Genomic DNA, 24,549 nt, shown 5'->3' with positions numbered 1-24,549 from the left:
AGCTTGCATATGTAAATGAGATAGCTAATCGTGCTAACTGGCAAGACTAAAGCAACAATCATTATGAATGTGAATACTAACTGACGCACATACAATTCGTGAGCACGCGACTTTTAATTTTTTTTTTTTTTTTTTGTTTGTTTTTTTTTTGTTTTTGGAAGAGTGTAACTAGTAAAAGTAGTATGCAAAGGGATCGACATGATTTGCGGATTTTTACTTTTTGATTTATTAAAAAAGGACCATACTTCCAGACATCGAGTGCTGAATCGTTGTTTGGCAGCGCGAAGCATTTACGGCTACGCCGGAGATCTTGACCCCGACACCGCTATCCGAAGAATTACAACTGATCAGAAAACTCGGCCGAAGCCTAAGGGAGAGATTAGTAAATGTTGTCCCTACTAGTTCTCACCCGGTTTTGGTCAGACTACCTGTGTGTGTTTCTTTTTTGTACGTTTATGGTCGTTTATAGTGTGACCGCTTTTGAAAACCGAGCTCAGATAATGGACGAAGTGTGAACGAGCCATCTTTCAACCCTCATCCTTTTCTTGGCTATCTTAGAACTTTAAAAAATTGCAGCTATATTCGGTACCAGATTTGGTACGGTCACAGCATATGCAGAACAACATTGGTTCTAAGCCGATCAGGATCTAGCTATACTCATGTTTAAGGTTAAACATGGTCTTTGTCCTACATATATTTCAGATTTATTTACAAAACCCAATAGTCTGTATAATTTAAGGAATTGTGATTTTAGCAGACCCCGATTCAATAGTGTTACCTATGGTAAGCATTCTATCAGGTATCTAGGGCCGTTTTTATGGGGTCGTTTGACAAGGGACCTTATTAGGGATGAATCTATTTTGAAAATTTTTGAAAAGGAAATAAGAAATATGGATTTATCACCATTAATTATTTATGATTGTGGAGCTAATCGTTTACTTTGTAGTTGTTAAGTAAGATATTTTATAAATAAATATTTATATGGATTGTATTGATAACTCTTATCTTTTCTTTTTTATTATTATTTTGTGTCCTCAATTAGTATATTTCATGCTAAAGTATATTGACAAGTGAAGAAAGATGATGATGATGATGATGATGATGATGATGATGATGATGATTCTGAGAAAAGTGCGATACAAACGGCTTTCTGTGCCATGTCGCGATGGCGCTGTCCCGTATCATTTAGAAAAGTTCAGGGTTTCATATATTCTTACACTAATGAACAAGACTGCTGTCTAGGGCTCATCCGATAGCAAAACCTCCCCCCCCCCCCCCCCCTTGGGGTAACATGCAGTCATTAGCGTTTGTTCTGTCTGCGAGAAATTTGCCCAAAAGCGAATCGTTGTGTTACGATTTTTGAATAATAATTAGCGTCACTTGATCACCGTCTTGCTTATGTCACGCAATCCAGTTAGCAACGAGACGGCTTTACGAAGGACCGACTAAAGTTTGGTGGTCCTTGAATCTCTCCAAATTTATGTTTTGAGGGTAGTTCTAAATGTTATAGTTAACCCTGAACAGTAGCACGATGTTCGGGGGAAAGCGTTCTAGTATTCCTGTGCCAGGAACGACTTCAAAATCCAGCATTCCTGTAGTCAAAAAGACAAACGGTAAGACAAATCCTTCGACAACATCACGAAATGGGTCAGAAAATACAAAATCCAGTATTCCTAGCCCTAATGGAAGATCTAATACGAGCCCAAGTCGTCCTAATGGATCTAAAACTCAGGTAATTTATGGATTTATTGATGCTATTCTTACTTGTAATCATTAATTATGATTCATCAGTGATTAACTGTAATGTAAAAGAATATTAACACCATAAAACAGCCATTTCCTGCGTAAGGCTCTAATGAGTCGTTTTGAGTCCAAGACTTATAAACTTATTCAGAATATTTCGAGATTTTTATTAATCTATTAAGAAATATCTCATGAAATTGCTTTTACAAGAGTGTAATGCTCCTTCGTGGTTCTTGAAGTGTTGATGAGACAGTTTGTTTACAAAGTAATTATTCCAGCTAATTAATAACTTGTTGCGAAGAATTATCTTGATCTAATAGATAGTCCTAGCTAGTCCTTCACGATACCTACCAGTTTATAAATCCTTCGTAATGCTCTCATCGTCTGATAAGCATTCTTAATAGTTCATTCGTTCTTGAATTTTTCAAGATAATTTTTTTATTGCGTAATATTAAGCAAAGCTTTAGCCATTATTTTGCTGCTATACAGTGGAATAAAAGGATCTCAAAGATTGCCATTATTTTATCTCGTAACATACCAATAAGTTCAATTTATATACTTAAAAGAAATCTCTTTTTGTCATCTGAAAGAAAGAAGTTTGTTAAAAGAAATTGGATATCCAGCAGTCGAAAGGGGGTTTGGACAACTCTGACCAACAAAAAGAACAAGTTCATTTGAACGTCTGACACGAACGATTCCTCAGAAAGTTCATGAAATGTGGCCAGACAAGTCTCTACTAAAAGAGGACGAGCTGAACTTCCATTTTCTCCACTTACATTTTACCACTATGCGCACAGAACCTCGAGCTCCTTTCTTTCCGCTTTAGAGAAAAATTGCAATAACATATGTACGAGATTTCCCCGGAGTAGCATTAAGTACCACGGTTTTATAAACTTATCGAATTCATGGGATTTGTTGTTATACAGGCAATGAAACCACCTAATAGGGATTTGCCTAATGACCCAAAGATACTGAAGGCGCAAATACTCGACTTACAAACAAAGTTGGGTGCCAAGGACGAGGCACTGAACGAGCTGAACCAGAAACTCACCAGGAAGGCGGAAGAATGTTCAGATCTTGAGGATGAGATGGATACTGTAAGAAGACGAAACTCCGTTGATCTGCAACAGGTAAAAGGAAGGAAGGAAGGAAGGAAGGAAGGAAGGAAGGAAGGAAGGGATATGATGGAATGGGATTCAGTGGAATGGATGCGATTGAATGAAAGAAAGGTAGGAGAAGAATGGAAGGAAGAGAGAAGAAATAAGGAAGAAGGAGGAATGGAGCAATGGGATACATGGAATGGATCAAGAATGAGATGGAATTGCATTGAAGAAAATTGTAAGATAGGAGATCAAAAGGAACTGAACAATCAAAATAATTTTCACTGATTTTATTTTTTAACTTTAACTTATTTTTAGATAACTAAGGATTACGTGGAGCTTCAGGAAAGATTCCAAGCTGAACAACACAAAGTCTCTGAAATGGAGAAAAAATATAGTGAAGAGAAAGAATGTTTGCAGTTGGAGCTTGACGTGCAGAAGGGTGAACATGAGATGGAGCTACAGATGTTGAGAAAAGAACTTATCGATGTAAGGAATAAGAGTGAACAAAGAGGTATCCCAGTAGACCCAGAAAGAACCCTTCTTGTGGCAAATTACGAAAGAGAGATTCAAACTTTGAAGGACGAATTACAGCTACAGAGCCAGAAAGTACACGAAGCGACTGAAAAACTCGAACAGAAAGAGTTTGAATTGCTAGAAAAAGTGAACGAAGTGAAAAACCAGTATGAAGCAAAACAAGAGTTCCTTGTTGCAGAACACAAAGCTGAGATCACGAAAATAAAAGAAAAGCAGTTGAGTGAAGTTTTACAGGACGGCGAAGAACAAATGGCTTTGGAATCACTGAAGCAAGAACACGAGACATATGTTAAAGCAATGAAAGAGCAGTTTGACATTGATTTGCAAAAGCTTAAGAAAGGAATGGAAGAGGTGAGCAAGAAGGTAGATTTGAAAGAGATGGAGGCAGCGGATGACCTCATGACCATGCGCAATGAGTACGAGACTCAAATTGCATGTTTGAGAGAAGAGCTCAGAAACAGAGAGGAGCTTCTAGAAACCACAGAAACTAGAAATAATATTCTAGTAGAACAGTTGAAACAGGAACACAACCAGGAAATAAAGGAGCTACAAGAATCACATAAAAAAGAGATTGAGAGAATTCAACTTGACAACCAAGGGAGAGAAAGCAGTGAAGACTTCAAAACGGGAAACCTAGAGAATGAGTTGCAGCAGAAGAGACAGCTTGAAGCCTATGAACAGGAAATTAGGAATCTTAAAGCCGAGCTTAAGAAGGAAAGATTGGACTTCACTGAGGCAAGAGAGTTGCTTGAAAATAATATCACTGATATGGAAAATGAAATGAAGGAAAAAGAAGAAAAAATACGAAGAGAACTCGGTGAACAACACAAAAATGAAATTGAAGCTTTGAACGACAACCATGAAAAAATTCTTCAAGATAAGCAAAATTTGCACAAACAAGAAATGGTGGAAGTAAGAAAAGAATATGAACAGCTTCTTGCTGAAGCTAAAGAAAATTCAAAGGCGGGAAAACAAGAAATCGATGTCAAAGTCCAGGAACAACAACACGAGCATGAAAAAAAAATTGAAGAACTTAAGTTGAAGCACGATTTGGAGCTAGAAAACCTACAGGAGACTTTGGAAAACTTGCAGATGGACCACGAAGAACTGCAGACAGAGTATGACTTAGTTGTCAACGATTTGGCCAGCGAATTGGAGACCACGAAGCTTAGAGTTAAAGGAGATAGACGTAGAAGCTCTGGAGTCTTGAAAGAACACATTGGTAAACTGAAAAACAGTAATGTTGAGAGTATCCAGCACCTGACCGAGGAACTGAAAGAATCGAAAAGAATCATTGCATCTCTTAATGAAGAGATATCGCACTTGAGGTCCAAAGAAGAGAAATCAGAACAGTATATGCGAAAGATTACTGATCTTGAAAAGGTTGTCAGTGAGATGGAATCCAAAGATGAATCCAAGGATCTTAGAGACGAGCTTGAAGAGCAGAGAGTGCTTGTGCAAAAGTTGCAAACAATTATTAAAGAGAAGGAAACAGAAGTTAGTAGAAAAATGTCAGAATTGCAGAACAATGCAAATGGAATACAGAATGAAAACGAGCTATTGCGAACAAATTTGGAGCGCTTGGAGAAAGAGAAAGAAGAACAGGTTGCTGCAGCCGAGAAGAAGATAACAGACTTGAAGGAAGACACTGAACGAATGCAACGAGAGAACGAAGAACTCAAGAAAAAGTATGAAGAAGAGAATCAAAGGTTTGAAAAAGAGTTTGATGACTTGCGAAACGATATGCGACAAGAACTGAGTCTACAGAGACTGAACTACGAAGAAACGATAGCAAAGATGAAAGATACCATTGAACAACTAGAAACTGAACGACAAGCAATGGAAGACGAACAACGAGAGCTCCAAGATAACCTAGGAAAGATTCAAAGCAGCCAGAAAGCTGAACCCCTTAACATTGCCAATGAGAGTTTTAGTATTTCGTCAGAGAATATCGACATGATTGGTGAAACCGAAGAAGAGTTGGAAAACACAGAAGGGTTGAAATACGATCAGTCCATGAAAGGAATCGTGGAAGAATTTGAAAATAAGGTTAAAGAACTTCAAGCGCAACTTGCTAAAAGTAATCAAGACTTAACAGCAAAGAGTAACAGGTTGCAGTCGGTGAACGCCGAGATGAATGTCCTGCGAGAAAACCTTGAGAATGAGAGAAGTGTAGTACAAAATCTAGAGGATCGATGCCAGAGACTGATCGAAAAACATGACGCAGAAATACAACAGTTGAGACAAAAGTTTCAAAATGGAGCAGAAGAATCGATGAACGATACGGCAGCTAGGGAAAAACAGGTTAAACAGGAATATGATGACCTAATTGACAACCTAAGAAACGACAAAGAAAACTTACTGGAGTCTAACAAGGGTTTTTCTGAGGAAGTCAACATGTTGAAGAAGCAGCTAGAGGATGTGGAACAACAGCTTGTAGAACAAGAAGCCAAACATGTCGCTGAAGAAATACAGATAACTGATGCCAGAAATCAAACAATAAAATCGATTCAAGATGAGCTAAGTGAGAAAAACAAAGACATTTCAAGTCTTACTTCAGTATTGGAATCTGAACGCACTGAGCATGCGCGCAAAATACAGGACCTTGAATTTCTTGTTGAACAATTGAGTTCAAACGAGGACAAGGTCAAGGATCTCGTTAATGAAGTACAAAAACAGCAAAAAGAAAATGGTTCTCTTCGGAACGAGCTTGCTGCAGAAAGACAAAGGAATGAAGAAAGGATTGCAGAGTTTGAACGAGAAGAAAGGACAAAATCTGCCGAAATCGATAGCCTCGCCTCAATGGTTGACACAGAAAGACGCGCGCATAACCAGAAGATTGAGCAGTTAGAAAACGAAATAAAAAAGAAAGGTAGTGAAGTGAAGGCATTAAGTTCAATGCTAGAAAAGGAACAGACAAGCCACGAGAAAACCATCAAAGACACTCGGAAACATTTTGCAAAACTCTCGCAAGTTGAGAACAAAAACTATTCACTAGAAGAAGAGGTCGAGACGTTAAAGTCGAAACTACGTAAAATGAAAGCCCAATTGTCGAGAAAAGAGCAAGAAAATAACGAGCTGATACAACGCAATAAACAGCTGACAATGGATGAAGTAGAGGAGGTACAAAACCTTAACAGATCGCTCACAGAAGCTGAGATTCATAAGGGAAAGCTGCTTGTAGAGGTGGAAAACTCCAAAGAAGAACTACAAAAGACTCAAGAAAGATACACGAAAACTAAAGATAAGTTGAAGACGATGAAGCAAAAATGGCAAAAAGATCACACCAAATTGGAGGAAATCTTACAAAGCCCTAGAGTGGATATGGCGCTACAAACCAACTTACTTGAACCCGAGGAGTTAGAAAATGCAAAGAGCCAATTGTCGGATTCAATGAGAGCGAACAGCAGACTAATAGATGAGTTGAAAGGTTCGAAGGAAGACTTAGACGGATTTAAGAATGATATGAATGCTATGAAGCGAGCCAACAACGTGTTGATAAAACAGAACCAAGTGTTATACTTGGAAACTGAGAGTTACAAGTACATTTTGGAAAACTTGAATTTGAAAATGGACCAGCTACGAGAAGTGTCAATCAAACTGACAAAAGACAATGAAAACCTAAACCTCGATAACAAAGAATTAAGTGCAAAACTTGAAAAAATTGAACTGGATCTTAGTAGAGCAGAAGGAGAGAAATCTCCTATTGACGCTTTAAATGAAAGTTCGAGGTCAGAACTGGAGGAAAAGAGAACGAATTGTTGTAAGTTAGAAGAAGAAAATGCGAGAATCAAAGATCAAAATGATTTTCTACTGTCTCAAGCCAAGCGTCTTCAGGAAACAGTAGACAAACTGGAAAACGAGATCAAGCAATTGAAACATGATTTATTGGTTAAAGAAGTGGATATAATCAAAAGAGAAAGATTGGTCTCCGAGATTCAAAGCGAATCGATGGAGCCCAGAAGAATAACTAGTTCTCAGGCCCCACTCCTGGAACACCTGTCAATCAACGACAGTGTGACGCAGAAGAATTATAGGAACGGTTTAACAGACCTAGAGGCTGAAAAGAAACCAGCCTTGGATGGATTAGGAAATCAAACGACTGATCTCGTGACTCAAATCAAGTCGCTCAAGGAGTCAGTTGGAAGTGAAGGAGATGGAGATAAGGGATATGTTGGCATCAAGAGCTACCAGGTACTGTATACGTCAAGGATGGAAGGGGGGAAGGAAGGGGAATTGAGATTTAAATTTTTAAAGAAAACTAATAAAATAAATAAATAATATTTATTTATATGACGCAAATTCAACATGGCGTTTTCAAATGCGCCTTACAAAGTCCAAATATATACACTACACTAATTGAATAAGTTTACAATATTAAATATTAAGAAGAATAAGAATTGATACTAATATACTAAATGAAATATTACTAATTCAAAAGCCTACTATTACGATTAATGAGGGGAAAATAATAATGAAATTGCTAAAAATATAATTAAATTAAATTACTAATAAATGATAACTATCTAAAATACGCTCTTCTAAAAAAAAAATGTTTTAAGCTTCTTCTTGAAATTATTTATATTTACAAGGACTGAGAGAATCCCAAGTCTTGGTTACATTCGATTAATGGCGTCCACGCACGCGCATTGACCACGACAATATACATGGAGAACTGATAGCCAGTCACATGACGTGACTAACTGCGCATGCTCAGTTCAAGGAATTCCCAACCTACGATTGTCGTAAACTTTCCTTGATAGGCAGGCTATTGGTTCTTAATATTTACATGCTTGGACTGATTCTTTCCCCATAGGTCATCGAGTGGGACACAAATAATAGACCTGATGAATCACAGCAGTTCAAACAAGCACCAGTCAAGACTTCGGAACCTTTAGATGACAATCAACTCGCTAAGATCAAGCAACTGGAGTTTGAATCAAGTAACTACCTTGGTTCTGCTTACTGGGACACCATGAATTTCTTGAAGACGATGAAGTCATCAACTTGAACCTTTTATTTTCATTAGTAGTGCGCACGGTCAGCGGTCTCGCTAAAAGAGCTCGTAAAGTTCCTTCCCTGGTTTTTGACGAGTCATGCTGTAAGCATGTGTTCATTAGTAACATTTACTCCGATTTTCCTTGTAGTGAATTTAGCTAGTTAGACTTAGCTTAGACTTAGCAATCAGCTGGAAAATCTTGCGAATCTTATTACCAGCCTACATCAAACGTAGAAAAACTACCTCCATGTATGCGCAGTCATCGATGGAGTATTTACATGTACTCTTGCAACTTTGGCAGTCGGCTGGGAAGAACGCAAACGGACGACGGAAACTAGGTCTCTTGGAAGTAAGCCATATGGCGCGCGTTTGAATCATGTTAAAATGCGTTTTGGAAGTATTTATTGTGACCGGTCATTTAAATACCTTTTAGTCTTTCCGGAGTGGCAGAACACGTTGCATCATTGGGCTGTTTTGGGGACGCTTTTTAATACTTATATGGCGTCTTTTTCGCTTGCTGATACTGGAAAGGGATACGAAACCTTTATTGCCTTTTTTCGTGCATGATATGCCAACTGATGAAGCGACAGTCTAGAGAAATTTTAGTTTGCGCAGAAACAAGTCGTGTTCAGAAGTATATCTAAGCAAGGAAAACCCATGACAATCCAAGGAAAGCCTTCTAACGTCTTCAAGACTGGATAAGAACGAACACTTACGCAGCGCTAGCGATCCCAAGGCAATAAATTGAAACTAAGTGTGAATATTTGTTTAATAGCGAGTAAAACTAGTAAGACAAGCGATAGAATTTACACAACAAACCCATGAAAAATAACAATTTGTACTAAATAGCACTGTAAAAAAAGGATTTTTCACAACTTGGTACTGTTTAGATTGAGAACGTTTTTACTGGTGAATTCTACACGATTCAATTGTGTAATAAAAAAGAATATTGAATCAAGGACTGGAATGATTGATCGACATCAACAGATATCACATGAAAAATAGAATCATTTATTTCCATAAAACATAAGATTTCTTTCAATTTAGATCAAACTCGTTAGCATTTTTAGCGATAAATCAGGTTACAAATAGAGTTTAAATTTCACTCCAACAAAAACATTTTTCGCATCAGCAACTGAACGCCTTACGCATGAGTACCTTGGTTTTTGTTAATTAAAGTTTTAAGTCAGTACCAATCATACAATCATGGCAAACAAGATTTTTCGTATAAACTAAATGATCACTCCTCTTTTTCCTGCCATTAGCCGTTCATTAAATCCACCCCGGCAACAAATATCTCACTTTGGACACCCAAATGGTTTCAGCTTTCAACCTTTCACAAAACACCAATGTACACATTATTCAATCAAAGCGCTCGAAACCAGAAGCCATTTGAGTGTATAAATGTACTTTAGCGCCTCCCACACACTGACGTGAAAAATCTTGTATGAATAATCCTTTACAATATGGATTGTACATAATTGTCGTCGCTTAAAACCGTTACTGAGGAGGAAGAACCTTTTCTATCCATTTACGAACATCATTAAGCTCCTGCGAAGATAAAAACAAAACGTTTATGGGGTTTGACATTAGCTGAAACGGTCGGTGCGGTTTTGGTATGGTTTGGTATGTTTTCTATGGAGAAAAACGGAAGCGGATACCAATCTATTTTTCAACAACAAATTTTTTACAAACTTCTTTACGCGTTCTTTAAGTTTTCATTACTAATTTTCAACAAAATGTACGAAGGTTGCAGAATTTCATACAGAGCCTAGTAGTAGCTCATCCAATCAGAACTAAGCATTGATAATATAACACTAGTTATATTTGAATAAATAAAGTAATACCATACCGCGTCACTGGAAGAGTGTGGTAATCCCTCGTAGACTTTGAATTCACTATTTGTGCACATCTTTGATAGCATTTTAGCAGTTTCCTCGCCGTATTTAAATTGGACAACAGGATCAGCATTACCTGGGGCAAAACAGAAAAAACCCTTCAGAAACTTAAAATCCTTTTTAAAAAGCAATTAAAATATCCATGTTATTGTCTGTGATTTTTTGTAAACATTTCACTTATTCTACCTACCGTGACATTGGAGGATTGGTGTGTTTTGGTTTCCTTTTAGACTCTGAAAACAAAATAAAATAATTTCAATTATAAGATGTACAACTAGATTGGAAAAAAAGTCTATAGTGTACAGTGATGTAGAGGTAGTGTATTCCCCTCTCACGTCTAGGCTCTCAGGTTTAATCCCTGAGCTCTGCAACACATGTGAATAGAATTTGTTAGGTCTCTCCCTTGATATGATGCTTTTTTCCCAACCTCTCCGATTTTCTTCCCTAGGCAAAACCTATTACCAGTCTACTAAATTCCAATATGATCTGTGAGTTAGCCGTGAGTTAGCCGTGCCCAGACCTAGCCCAGAGGTTCTTTCAGGATACCAATTAAATTTGAAAATTATTTGTCAATATTACAGTGCAAATCGAAAAACCGTGGGCACCTAGAAATATTACAAGAATGTTCAATAGCCAATCAGAAGCGTTATTGTTAAATCTTTCCATTATCTTGTGGTCAGAAAGTCAATTCTAATTGGCCAAAGAAGAATAGAACATTCCTAGAATATTTCTAGGTGCCCATGGTTTTTCGATTCGCACTGTAATATCATCTGACATACCGCTGGAAACGACCTGTGTAGTGGAAGCCATGAACTAAGTGCCAATATACCAGCCAGTTGTGATTTGGATGTGAGTGCTGTATATAGAGCTACGGCACCTCCTTGTGAGAACCCACCTGTTGAAAACAAGTCATTAATAAATAATTGTGTAAGAAACTAAAGAATTGCAACAATACACTTTCATAATTGAGGAAATTAGGTTGTTCTATTCTTACCAATAACGATTCTGTTGGGGGCGATACCATGTTCTTTCTCTTCCTTCTCAATTAGTGATTGCACTAGGGTGATTTACAAAGTAAAGCATTTATTCACATTTTAATCAATGAAGCCCATTCAACTTGTGACAAGAATAGTTTATGATTGCAGAACATACCATATGCAGCACTGGCTTTAATATTCTTTTCGTCCTCTTCAGCCTTACTTGATAATGATAATGATCTTATATCAAACCTGAAAGAGAGAAATCATCCATCAACAATATTCAATAATACATCTACTATGTACAGGTATGTCATAAAGATATTCCAGGGGTTAATTGGGAACTTGCTTGCTCCCCCCTCCCCCTAACCCCCAGAGTCATTTTGTAAAATCTAAAGAGAAAGCTGGTTTCCTAGGTAACAGCCACCCCCTGGAAATCATCTTGGGTCTGACATTCACATGTATGTTCACCAGGACTTAAAGTAATGACAGGTCAACTGACAATGTCAGGCCAAAATTGGAACTTGTCCAGTCAAACCTTTGATTTGCCCATCATTTTGAGCAGTAGTAATGTTGAGCCAGAAACGAGTTATGTCCTAGCTAAAACTGAATCGGCAAGTAATGAGTGATTCTTATTTTAAGCCCTGCATACAAGACTTACCAAGCTGGCATTTCAAATCCACCATTCATTGTGACTTTCAAGGAACACCTAAAGAAATAGTACAGGCAGAATAAAGTAAGATAATGGAAAGTTAATTACTTGGTAAATTTCAATTGTTTATGATACACACTTTATTCCTTCAAGGATAATGAGATTATATGCCGTTATTCACTGTCACCCCAAAAATTAGTGATACATTGATTGTAAAACTTACGCAGTTGGACAAATGTATTTTATGTGGGGAGATTTGATATTATTGAATGCATAACTCCAGCCATGTCTGTTAAAAATAATAGAAAATTGAAAAAAGAAGTTACCACTGAGTTACCATAGTATGAGACCACTTGTCTTTTACTAATAATAACTGATACTGTGAGCTACACTGATTTTTGAATTCAGCACTATTCAGAGTAGAGGTATTTGTGAAGCTACAACAGTTACTGTACTTTGAGGTTTACTCTTTTTTAAATGGGTCTTTTCACCCATTCACAAGAGTTAGTAGTTCTAAATTAAGCCATCTTTGGGTAGAGAATAAAGACAAGCACAAGAATGTAAAAAGTGCTGGTCATCAGACAAATTGAGATATTGATAGAAGGTCTGATTTAAAAATCCTTTTTTGTCCTACCACACTTGGGTTTGACAAGTCAAATATGCCTTGATTATCCTGGCTTATGGCCCGCTTAATGAAAAAAAGATTTGCATTCTTGAAATCAAACCAATCTGATCCTGCTCCTTCTCGCATAAACCACAAAACTGACACTTTAAAATATATCAAATACTGTCAAACAATTTATCTTACTTACCCTGTATCTCCCAAGCCATGAAGAAAAATAATCTACAAAAAATAAATAATCCATATTATATATTACAAGCATACCTGGTGGTTAAGACCTGTTTAATATACTTACTATTGGAATCAAACATGCAAGCACAAGGACATAAAAAGGTTTAAAACTTCATTGAAAGTCTTTTATGACTTTGAAGTGATAAGACACATATCATCTCAAAAAATATTTTATTACAAAATTACTATTTATAGAGGTAACTGTGTGAGTATAAATATACAATATACAGTACTGAATTAATACAGAATGTAAATGGTAGTTATGCTGTGTGCATACGTATAATTTTCAAATTTCATGCTTTTCATTGTCTTTTAGTACTTATTCATCCAATCATATTGCTTAGTTATGGCTATGAAAAGATATGGTACAGCTACTACAATGCAGCTATTAATATAATTTGCCATATTATTTCCTACTTGCATGAGAAATATAGGCAACTGAGCACTATTTAAGAAAGAATTGCCGCCAAGAAATTAAAGCTACATAATAATTATATCTTATATGCCTTTTACATGTGCCAATTTGCCTTTTAGGGAAGCATGGGTGGCGTAGTGGTGAAAGTGCTCGCCTCTCACCAATGCAACCCGGCTTCAGTCCCTACAAGCTCGGTGTTGTATGTGAGTTGAGTTGTTTGTTGGTTCTCTCCTGTGCTTCAAGGGTTTTCCAGGTTCTCCAGTTTTCCTCCCTCCGCAAAAACCAACTTCTAAATTCCAATTCGATCTTGGGCTTTCACCTAGCATGGATCTGAGGGTTCCGGTCGTGATTGTCCCACTCAGAGACAAATGACAGATTTACATGAGTCTGAAAACATAATTTCCAGAATAATTGGTAGTGATATACAAAAATAACGACTTCTAAATTCAAACTCGACTTCTTGTGAATCTGGCTAAATGGGTATTAATACACGCGAATGAAACTAATCCATCCAATCTCCAGGGCTGACAACCCCCGAGATATTCAAATCTGGAGAATTGATAGGGAAGGGACATGACGTCACAGCGTGTCAAAAAGCGCGCGAAAAGACGTCTTTTGCTTTGTAACATTTGATATGATTGGTTTATTTCTGACCAATCAAATTATCGCTTACATTACAATGGCCTGCTTGCAAGAACAGTCACGAGGAACGTTTTGATTTTGTTAGCGATGTAAAATAACACAAACAACATAAAATAATTGGAATTTTATGGTTGTGAAACTCGGGTCTCACAAGAAATGGTCAGCTTCGGGGATTATCCGGGAGATTTGAGACTCTAATCTGGAGACCGGGAGATACGGTCCAAAATCTGGAGACTCCCGGTTTATCCGGGAGAGTTGACAGCCCTGAATCTCGGAGTGTTGGTGTCATTTAGAAAAATTTTAATTTAAATCTAAGGAGTTTTATATTTGCACTGATTAAATAAATCTTAAAGGTAAATAAATATCTAAATACAAACTATTAAATACAGTAGCATGATTTCAAGTACAGTATTATGACAAAAACCATTCAAATTACATTCAGACTTTATTTTTTGAGAAAATATTAAAATGCTTTTGTGTTAGAGATATAATTTTAAAATCCAAGGGTCCTTTGCCTCAAAATGAAATGATTTTTCAAATTATTATTTATGATCAATTCATATTCCTTAAAATACAGTGTATATCTTCATTACTTCACGAGAATAAATGTTTGATGTTTTCAATAAGGGCTTTCATATTCATCTTGCTTCAGTAATTATAAAAACCTTTTACGATATGATTGTCAAAACAGCCTGAAGTTTTCTTGAGCCACATTTAACCTCTCCAAAAACAAAAAAAAAAACAAAATAAAGGAAATTGTCCTTGTGTATATATGCACATTAATGAAAAATATCTCTTCTTTACATTACTGCAGTAAAGAATTGCTTTATAATATCTTAAATTAAGAAAATGATGTACTGCAAAAATATTAATACACATGAGAAAAAATTTAAACCTACTTAGCATGCTACTAATATAGAACTATAATTTGCGTTTAGGGGAAAATGGGATATTTTCTTTTTATTATATAATAAAATAATAAGCAGAACATTCTGCATAATTATAAAAAATCTTTGAGTAATATTACAACAGAGGTTCACGCAATTCAAACAATTATTTTTCATGGCCTGAACTCAGCATCTTCCTATTTCCTTCACTCAGAAACATTTAATCTTTAGGTTTATAATATACTAAGTGGTACGTTTCCGTAGCAGTTACTTATGTTATTATATTTTGATCTTTACAAAATCTTTAAAGAGCTTCCAGTTGGTATAGTTAGCCAGATTATTTTTTTAGATATTTTTTTTATTGCTTGAAATAAAGAGATTTTACATAAAAGGTTTATCAGTTAACTTATGTGTACTGCAAGCAGGTGGTAATATTAAGAATTGGAGGCTAGCTAGGCTAGCGACAAAAAAGTGTGTACACAACAGCATTAATATCTCTTGTATATTCCTACAAAGATTTTAATCAAGTCACATGCTTAAACCCACTTGAAACCCTCAAGTAAAATGCCAAATGATATTGAAGAATTCATAACATTCACAAACATATACTGTGGACATTTCTGAAATGCAGGAAGTTATATTCCTTTCATTCGCAACCAAAAAATCACTTCTATATGTTGATGAATTATTTAAAATTTATGTTTTAAATAATCTATTTCTTTTTTAGAGATTTTCAAATGGTTTGAATTTTTGAAAGAATTTTTTAGTTAAAATCTGTGTGATAATTCAAAAAATATTCTGTTTAAGGATACCTAGGATGTAATCACTAAGGATTTTTAACCTGCTGAGTCTTCAACATTTGTTATCACAGGAATAACAAGACAAAAATTTGCATTTTTGACTCTTGAGATTTAGATACCAAGAAGTTGTTTGATTTTCTCTTTCAAACCCAAACAATTCCTGTCAATGACCATCTAATGATTTGAAAATCATCATTGAAAATTTCTTTTTTTCTTTTTTTACTCTAGTGTTTTTGAAATGGAGGAAATGGCAGCTGCATATGTGGAGAGGATTTTTCCTCATTTAGAGAATCATTGGTAAATTTAAATTTTAAAACATCTTAAAAACTCAAACAAATTAAACCAAAAATGCCTGGCCGGTCGCACATTTTATCTGGGTTATTCATTGTTTGCTCATTCACAACATTTCTCCTATTTCTATTCACTTAAATGTCGAGTCAAAAAATAATCTTTTTCTAACAATTTGTTAGTCAAATTATTAAATCTGTACCCAGGGTTGTCATCAGCTGCTAAAAGATCAGAAAATATCTACTCACTTGTTTGTTCCTTCAAACCATTCATTTAACCGTTTCTGTTTTTTGGTGGAAAAGCTAAAAATTAATAAATGAAAAGAAGGCAAGTAGCTCGGGGCAATCTGGTCAGCCCATGGATAGTTAGATCGATTCTTGCTACAGGCGAGAAATATGATATATGGATGTTAATACAGAACTAGTGTTAGGTCTTTGTAAATGTCCTATCTACCCTGTTTCCTTAAATCTAATCGTCGACATACGCTTGATAGCATTCATATAGTAGTTGCAAAACATCAATCGATTCATACAGTATCAGCAGTATACTTACTGTAGCCGTGTGCCTTGCTGTAGCACCGATAACTACAGGAGAAGGAAACGCCATCTCCTGAATACCAACCTCGAACTAACCCGTTCAATAAGATCTAAATCTGAATACACGAGAACGTGGCACCCGAGATCAATCCACAAAACAAGCAGTTCGCTTTACAAGCTTCCTCGCCTGGTATTGACGAAAAGGCTGGGTTGAAAATACAAGATCTACTGGGCCCTAGATTAATAAATAATAAATAGATTATTACAGTAAATTACCAAGAACTTTGATCAAACGTTCCACGCATGCCTAATAGTGGTCGTCAGCTGATTAGAGTTCGTGCTGGCTCAGTTCCCAAGATGGCGTCTGAAGAAAAAGTACACGTGAATAAGACGAACAGAAAAAGAAAACATGGCACTCTATCTGCTGGTCCTAGCGCTAAATCATCACCCTCTTCGAGCTCCACGGTGAATGCTCAAGCTCCAAGGGGTATAAATGTTGTAGAATTTGCAGAGGCAAGGGCGCTAGAGCTGCATAATATGGTAGAAGGGATGGCAATGGCTGACAGGACGGGTAAGAAGAGATTGTTCCAGAGCCTGCCAAAACACATGAGGCGAAGAGCTATGAGTTATAATGTCAAGAGAATGCCTGTTAGGCTTAGAGAACAGGCTAAGAAAGAGGTACGTCTGATAACTGATAGGGAGAAAGTGTGAAAATAAATTGCATTCACAAGCTTCACAGAAGGTCAGCAAATCTAGTTTGTAGCAAAATGCATGTAGCAGACATAGAGGGGACAGTTTTGGTTTTAATTTCTAGAATTTTAACTTGATATAAAAAAACTGATTTGTTGCTCAAGTCATGCAGAAGTAAGACCAATAAAGGTGGAGAGAGGGACCCCTGCAAACTCCCATCCCTTTTCCATCCATCCCTTTTCCATCCATCCCTTTTCCATCCATCCCTTTTCCATCTCTTTTCCATCCAACCCTACATTGAATATGCAATTTTGGTTTTACGTAGAATATGTAGTGATGTAGTTATTTCAAAATCCAATGCATGGTTTAGATCAGGGTAATTATTAACTGTCTAGATGTATAGTTTGATCAGTATATAAACAACAACTTATTGATCTTTAAAAATATTACATCTAGATGGAAAAGAATAAGTTGGATGCCAAAACAACTAAAAAAAGTAGAAGGCAAAGACGTAAAGCAAAAGAATTACTGGAAGATTACAATCGTAGGAAAAAACAGAATATCTGGCTAGAAACACATATCTGGCATGCCAAGAGAATGAAAATGGTGAATTCATGGGGTTACAGACTGGCAGAACATCCTTCTGATAAAGGATTCAGAGCAGCACATAGAGCTGCTGCTAGCAACTGCCTCCTTCAGGTAAGATTACAGTATGTGGTTCTTGATTACATGAATATAAAGTGTACTGTATATACGGTGATTCAAAATATGACAACCGATTTGAATAACTATTGTCCTGCACTGACTATAGTGCGACTGACTAGCTATACGAATTCATGTGGAAACATAAAAGCGTTTTCACATGTATGAGAGGCTGGTCACTGTAGCTAGTCAGTGTAGAACAATAGTTATTCAAATTGGTTGTCATATTTCTATTCAGTGTATAGCAACGTCACTGTTAGAAAAGTCATTTAGGTTTCCTGTGTTAGTGCCTGCAAGGAATCATGGGATACATCATGGTGTGATAGGTTTGTAAAGGAAGGAAAGCTGGAGAAGCCAGAGAAAATCCTTCAAATAAAGAAAGTAACAAGACCAACTTTACTCACATGTTCTATATGGTGTACGATCCCCGCCAAAATTCGTGCCTTGAATTTGACATTCAAGTTTCAAATTCTACATACAAATTTTACACTCGACATTCAAGTTTCGAAATTTACGCTCAAGTTTTGAACTTCCGCATTCAAGTTTTATATTCTACATTCATGTTTTAAATTCGACATGCAAGTTTATATAGCATTCGAGAATTTATAAGTAATATATACAGTATGAGTGGCCGTGTTGTATCTGATATACAAACTCGAGGCGTAGCCAAGAGTTTGTATGATACAACACGGACACGAATACTGTAGATTGCTTATCAAACGTCTAGGTTAGTTCCTTTGTGTTTCACTAAAATTTTCAAAATTAAAGTGAATTTGCCCAAGAAAATCCAAGTTAAAGTTTATGCAAATGAACACGATTCTGTATCTGATTTACAGAACTCTTCACTCTTCATGGTCGTGATTTCTATTGTGTTTTCCTCATGAATTATTAATGAGGTTGATAACTCTTCCGAGCTCGAAATAATTCTGGACTCGAAATAATTCCGAACTCGAAATATCCAAAACTATTTCGGAAAGCAAATTCGGAAAGCACATTCGGAAAGCTTTTGAAACCGAAATTTTTTATGGATGGCGCTCCATAGGCGTCTTGCGTCTTGTTTCTTGTTATGTGATGTTTACTCGCCCCGTCAAATCTCAAGTCGGATGCCGCAATTTTCAATTCCAAGCTGTGGACTGAACTACCTGAACCAGTACCCTATATATGACTGATCTCCAAGTTTGGTATTCGAGCGTAAAAACGAAAATATAAAATATGATGCGGTAAATTGCAAAATGTACCCAGCGTGTGTCGAATACCAAATTTGGAGGCATCCGACTTGAGATTTGACGGGGCGAGTAAACATCACATAACGAGAAACAAGACGCAAGACGCCCGGGAAGGCGCGAATAAAAATGTCGCCCATTGATGTAAGATACAAAAGAAGAGTTATAAATTCTCGAACGCTATATAAACTTGCATGTCGAATTTAAAACATGAATGTAGAATATAAAACTTGAATGCTGAAGTTCAAAACTTGAGCGTAAAATTCGAAACTTGAATGTCGAGTGTAAAATTTGTATGTTGAATTTGAAACTTGAATGTCAAATTCAAGGCACGAATTTTGGCGGGGATCGTACGCCATAGTTCTAGCCATGTCTCTACAGTTGCATACAGTCTACTCATCTCATCTCACTATTTTTCTAATCATCCCCTATGCTTCTTGTTTCTAGTATGGTCTCAGGCTAAATTCTAATGTAAAGAGAGTATTGTTATCTCAGTGAAAAACAACCTTATGTTTAATTTTGTAGGATATTTCCTATTATGGGTGCATCGAAATAAAAGGAAATAGAAAAAACATTCTATCTGCTATGGGCTTGCTTACAAGAACAGAATTGGGTAAGGTTCAGAAGGAAATCATGCAGTATTTGATTTGCGACAGCAAAAATGTAAAAAGTTAATGCCTAGATATATTTACCTTTTAACCAAAACCACAAAACTATCTCTGGGCTGATCTAAGTCAGGGCATATCAGATACATATAACTACCTCTTATATCGCAACTTATATTGGAAGAGTAAACATCAATTCTACTTTTACGAGATTGCAAGCACCATTGCATGCAACGGTTCAAAGATTGGTACACACCACAATTTCATTTTTTTGATAGAAACACTTTTTACTGATAAGAGCTTGCATGACAATGAAAAATTAATAATTGTTACCTTAATTTATTTATTATTTCAGGTCCAACTATAGGATCTTTAGATTGTATGAACACTGGTAAGGAGGGACATGTGGTGTTATATCACAAGGACTGCTATCCTTTTGGAGCTGTAGGACCAGTATCTTTTTTATGGAGACAGGACAGACATCAGAATGATGGAGATATCTTTATTGATGATGGTAGTACTTCTCAGTCATCTCAGCTATGGATCTGGGCTCATCCCGCTTGCTTTGCTGTAGTTTTTCAAGCAATTCAAGAAGCCTGTCAGAGTGTTACATCAACAGTAGTTGTACAAGACTGTGCTAGCCAAAATGATAATCCATCAACTGAATCACAAGAAATGAAAACCAGCCCCACAACAAAGCAGGGACAACATATCAACATATCTTCTTTAAGATTTGATTTGGCCCGTTTTCGTCTGACGGGACCATTATCACACTCCTTACTTGTAAACATGTTAGAGCTTCCTGGTGAAAATAAACCAGTGCAGAGAGAAAAATGTTTAATGCATGATGAAAGCTTCCTAATTGAAAAAGATGAACAAAATGCCATTAACACTACAGGAAATGAGACTACAAAATGTGGATGCACTATAAACAGTGACACTCAAGTTGGTGCATATGAGGTAAAGTTATTCAACAGACCATTTTACCTTTTATGTAATGTCTTCCCATTTCAGACAATGTGTCATCATTCCCTACAGAATGATTTCTTTGTTTAATGGTGAAGACAAATGAGAAGACACATGAATGTGGATATAAATGAATTTGAAAAAATGGGATATAATGCAGTTGGGACTGGGATTTTTTTCACTGGGATGGGAATAGAATGGCTGGCTCGAAATTTCCAGGTTGTACATGTTTTCTTATTTTATACAGACCATGTATCATTCCACTGAAAATCTTCTTTATCTGAAAACTGTTTGTGGAAAAAAGAAAATTTCTAGAATTTTATTCCATTTTATTTCAACAGTCTGCATTATCGTCTGAAGCCTTCTGGGAAAGAATCAAGTCATCCAGCACTTCATCAATTCTACCAGCTTACACTGTCATTGGACTGACTGTAGTTGATCCAAGACTTGGAATGCCTGGAATAAGAACAAGCATTGATTCCTTCCTTACAGAACAACATAATAGAAAAGGTACAACATTCATGAATGTAGCATTACCTAACTTAAAGTGTAAGTGAATTTCATGCATGTATGCTTACTCAAAAAGAATGGAATAGCACATTGAAGGGCTCTTCCTTGTAAGAAAGATAAAAGCATTGAGCATTCATACTTAAAATAACTGGCTGTTATAAGCCTTTAGATTTATTAACCAAACATTTGGTTTAGCTTAAACATTTATCTATGACTCCAGTATCTAACAAACTTGTTTCTTTATTCTCTACAGGAGACATCCCTCCATCCCGGTCGTCATCAGACATGTTGTTCACCAAGTGTCCTCCCCATATAGCTACATCAAGTATCTGGGATGTTAACACCAGACAAAATGTCAAGGAAACCAAAATAACAGAACAGAACCTTAACCAGATGCGCTCTGAGCTTCTTGTTCCAGGCTCTAGGCTAGATCTAGGAGACAAGACATCACATATACCTGTGCTGTTGGTTCAACAACCTGGATCCAACGGTAGATAAAACTGGAAATTATTTGTCATTACAATATCATTGAAATTATGGAAAAATGGAAGTACCTTATTCATATTTGTAAACTAAGTGCGTAACATAATCGAGGCCAGTTGTCTAAGAGTACAATAAATGCGGGGGGGGGGGGGGGGGGGGAGCGGAACTTGTATTAGTTATGTTGACTTTTCAATTTGATTTGGATTTACAAAACGACTATTGAGATCACAGACTTTAGTAGAAAATAGATAAACTTTAGCGAAAGACAACAAGGCTTTTCAAGATATATCTCTGAACGACTAGTTATTACTATAATGATTGGATCAATCAATCTCGAAGTCTACTTTTCTAACTATTCTAACCAATTGTTTGGTATTTTTCTTTCAGGGTACGCTGGAGGATGGGATATTATCCTACCTGCTGGCTGGGCCATGGCATTTTGGATGGCCCTTGTATACAGGGGAGCACGCGTAGGGGGCCTGAGAGAAAGCAGAAATTGTTCCCTTGAGTGCGAGGAGCCTTATTTTCCACGTGATGTACCGGATACTTGCTCTGGTAAGCAATACAACAGAGATGTGCAGACGGAAGAAGAGAACAGGTATAATCGATACCCACCAGCAAAACGACCCAATTACACCAAATTAGGCTTTTTATCACCTTTCTTTATTCCTTGGAGTCAACTAGTTGAGGAATGGAGCTTAGAGGTGTTGAATAATGAGGCAGTACCAGATGCAAGACTAGATCTACATGACCTGTCTTTGGGTAGACAAGTAATCGATAATGTGTCGCCAATGGGTAGACAAGGAATCGATAATACATCGTCGGTGCCCCAACAAGACATCAAAAATGTGACGTTTGGAAGTCAGGAAATCCATCACTTGGCGCCGTTGGACCACGGGCAGCCCAAAAGTGAAACTTCACAGACCGGAGAAGAAATAGATATTGATATGAATATGGAGAGTAAACCAACCCGCCACAATTCAAATCTAACGTTTTTCGTTCTACGAGATTTATCTCAGCTACGACTTCTCCGTAAAATTATTACAAGCCTCCGGTCTAAAACAAACCGATGTAAACCCTCTGATACATCGCACAGCAAACTAGACATCCGACCACTAGTTGATACCATGACCAGCAATCCACGAGGCTTGGTAGGAGTTTCTTTGCGCATGTTGAATAAAGGATACCCGCTGCCCAATGCTACCGTGTCTATCCCTTCTGTTGTGGATATACAAGCACTTGAACAAGATAAGGCCTTTGGGGGTCCTGTGGAACCACTTCATAAAGGCTCCACTAATGTTGCGGAAAAAAACATGATGATTGGTCGTTGTAGTCGTAAAGTCATCGGGTTTGTTACATCGGGACAATATTCGCTCTCGCGTGGATTTGGAGTAGGGATTGCTTACTGTGCCCTCCCGGGGTTAGTAGAATTATTGACAACCAGAGACCAAGCAGTCGTTCTTGTTCGTAATACGAAATCTCTACAGTATAGAATGGCATTGATTGAAAAAGTGCTGTAAACCAAAACCAAATAAAACTTGAAATCAAACTGTCTAGAATTTAGTGTATTTGTACTTTTGAAGACCTTTTTCAATACCCTGAAACAACCTCTGTGCTGATCAAACGTTCACCCCATGTGTAAGGGAATCCGGAATCCACGAAATTTTAGGCTTTGGAATCCGGAATCCAGCACTTTGGGATCCGGAATCCACGCCTTGGAATCCGAAATCCAGTTTATAATGGAATCCGGAATCCACCCTTTTAGATTCCGGAATCCGCTACTTTGAAATTCAAAGTATACACTCAAATGCTATCGCCTCGACCTAGACTGAACCGATGTAGCCCCTCCTCCACTGTGTAATATTTCCACCAAGAATATCTGTCATCGGATGCTACTTATACTGGCAAGTATATCAAATATAATTTTCAGGGAAAGTATCTGAAAATTAACGATATGGAATCCGGAATCCGCAATACAAAAGTTTTGGAATCCGGAATCCAGACCCTTAGAATCCGTAATCCAGAGTCTCGGAATCCGGAATCCACCATAAGTCCGGATTCCCTTGCATGGGGCGAAAACGTATTAGTCTTATGTGTAGCCAGAAAGATAAATATGGTGTACCGGAAGCAACGACGTGTAGGTAACGCCACGGGAGTTAAATTTACCGGCAGAGTTCGAGAAAAAGGATACTGAAGTTGATAATTGTTTAGTTTAATCATTTAGACTTGAATGTCAGAGAAAAGACGAAATCTCTGGATAAAAAACGTTTTAGTATTACTTGCGCCAATCTGGCAAACTTCTGGTCGCTAGGGCAATCACAGCACTCGAAACTATAGTGCAGTTTTCGTATGACTGTGAAAAGTTCACGGCACGAACACGGTCGTGACACAGCAAGGGATACGCCAGACAAATAACACTGCACGAGAATTTACTCTCCATCCAATCAAATACCCGGAACACGGCATAAACACGGCGCGGACACGGTCACGCCAAGATCACGGCACTTTTAGACCAATCATATTGCGCGTGGAAAAAAATCAACCAATTAAAATTCTAGAAAGTATCACGGTCACGGCACGTCACTGAGCTTTTCACAGTCATACGAAAACTGCTCTATTCAAGTCTAAAATTATATCAATTCAAATTATCCCTCCATTTTCCTTTTCGAATTCAATTGGCACAGACGTCTCACTTGTCATTCAACGCGGCAAACTAAGTTAACGTTGGACTCTGAACCGAGTCACCCAAGCTAATTTTACCGGCGCGAAAAGGTACAATGTCTACAATCGTGTGGGAGATATGTCGTCAGTTTGAAATCATTTCAAACTATTCCGTCCTAAGCTAGTCTATTCCTTGCGTACTATGGTTAATATGTTGCCTTAGCGAGTGAATGAATAGCCGTTATAAATAACCTTATCTTCATTAAAACAAATGGTTAACAAAAGGAAAAATCCACATGAGGTAGAAAAATAGAATGGAGGTTACGTCAATAACTATCACTCATAAAAGAGTGAAACAATGAAGAAAAATTAATATTTAATG

The 24,549-nt window shown here is 37.0% G+C and overlaps 3 protein-coding genes across 3 annotated transcripts; 2 read left to right on the top strand and 1 right to left on the bottom strand.

Moving 5' to 3' along the window:
• The first annotated feature begins 1,434 nt into the window (after positions 1-1,434).
• On the top strand, positions 1,435-9,333 carry LOC116296197 (uncharacterized). Its single transcript, XM_031704182.2, has 4 exons — positions 1,435-1,732; positions 2,670-2,873; positions 3,162-7,574; positions 8,197-9,333. Exons 1-4 carry the CDS (start codon positions 1,532-1,534, stop codon positions 8,389-8,391), a joined length of 5,013 nt encoding a protein of 1,670 aa, XP_031560042.2. The 5' UTR covers positions 1,435-1,531; the 3' UTR covers positions 8,392-9,333.
• Positions 9,131-16,609, bottom strand: LOC116296198 (acyl-protein thioesterase 1). Its single transcript, XM_031704184.2, has 10 exons — positions 16,344-16,609; positions 12,719-12,750; positions 12,130-12,195; positions 11,916-11,963; positions 11,430-11,506; positions 11,272-11,334; positions 11,057-11,172; positions 10,468-10,510; positions 10,232-10,353; positions 9,131-9,930 (listed from the first exon to the last, which is right to left on the bottom strand). The coding sequence occupies exons 1-10, from the start codon at positions 16,395-16,397 to the stop codon at positions 9,880-9,882; spliced, it is 672 nt and encodes a 223-aa protein (XP_031560044.2). The 5' UTR covers positions 16,398-16,609; the 3' UTR covers positions 9,131-9,879.
• Positions 16,610-16,684: 75 nt separating this feature from the next.
• LOC116296206 (ribonucleases P/MRP protein subunit POP1) lies at positions 16,685-23,058 on the top strand. Its single transcript, XM_031704199.2, has 7 exons — positions 16,685-17,005; positions 17,474-17,716; positions 19,468-19,555; positions 19,903-20,507; positions 20,855-21,023; positions 21,277-21,513; positions 21,894-23,058. The coding sequence occupies exons 1-7, from the start codon at positions 16,685-16,687 to the stop codon at positions 23,024-23,026; spliced, it is 2,796 nt and encodes a 931-aa protein (XP_031560059.2). The 3' UTR covers positions 23,027-23,058.
• Positions 23,059-24,549: the final 1,491 nt, after the last annotated feature.

Source organism: Actinia tenebrosa, unplaced genomic scaffold, assembly GCF_029948245.1.
Source record: "Actinia tenebrosa isolate PJP-AT-01 unplaced genomic scaffold, QUT_ActTen_1.0 PGA_scaffold1__47_contigs__length_23844297, whole genome shotgun sequence".
Classification (NCBI taxonomy): domain Eukaryota; kingdom Metazoa; phylum Cnidaria; class Anthozoa; order Actiniaria; family Actiniidae; genus Actinia; species Actinia tenebrosa.
Note: the sequence above shows the minus strand (reverse complement) of the source record. Positions and strands in the feature narration are given on the sequence as shown.

Excerpts from the sequence above, each read along its gene's own strand:
- LOC116296197 (XM_031704182.2), top strand. The coding sequence starts at position 1,532 with ATGTTCGGGGGAAAGCGTTCTAGTATTCCTGTGCCAGGAACGACTTCA. Across the intron at positions 2,874-3,161 it reads ACTCCGTTGATCTGCAACAG|ATAACTAAGGATTACGTGGA; the intron begins GTAAAAGGAAGG and ends ACTTATTTTTAG. Across the intron at positions 7,575-8,196 it reads TTGGCATCAAGAGCTACCAG|GTCATCGAGTGGGACACAAA; the intron begins GTACTGTATACG and ends CTTTCCCCATAG.
- LOC116296198 (XM_031704184.2), bottom strand. The coding sequence starts at position 16,397 with ATGGCGTTTCCTTCTCCTGTAGTTATCGGTGCTACAGCAAGGCACACG. Across the intron at positions 12,751-16,343 it reads CAGCAAGGCACACGGCTACA|ATTATTTTTCTTCATGGCTT; the intron begins GTAAGTATACTG and ends TATTTTTTGTAG. Across the intron at positions 10,354-10,467 it reads ACCAATCCTCCAATGTCACG|GTAATGCTGATCCTGTTGTC; the intron begins GTAGGTAGAATA and ends GTTTTGCCCCAG.
- LOC116296206 (XM_031704199.2), top strand. The coding sequence starts at position 16,685 with ATGGCGTCTGAAGAAAAAGTACACGTGAATAAGACGAACAGAAAAAGA. Across the intron at positions 17,717-19,467 it reads CTAGCAACTGCCTCCTTCAG|GATATTTCCTATTATGGGTG; the intron begins GTAAGATTACAG and ends TTAATTTTGTAG. Across the intron at positions 19,556-19,902 it reads GCTTACAAGAACAGAATTGG|GTCCAACTATAGGATCTTTA; the intron begins GTAAGGTTCAGA and ends TTATTATTTCAG.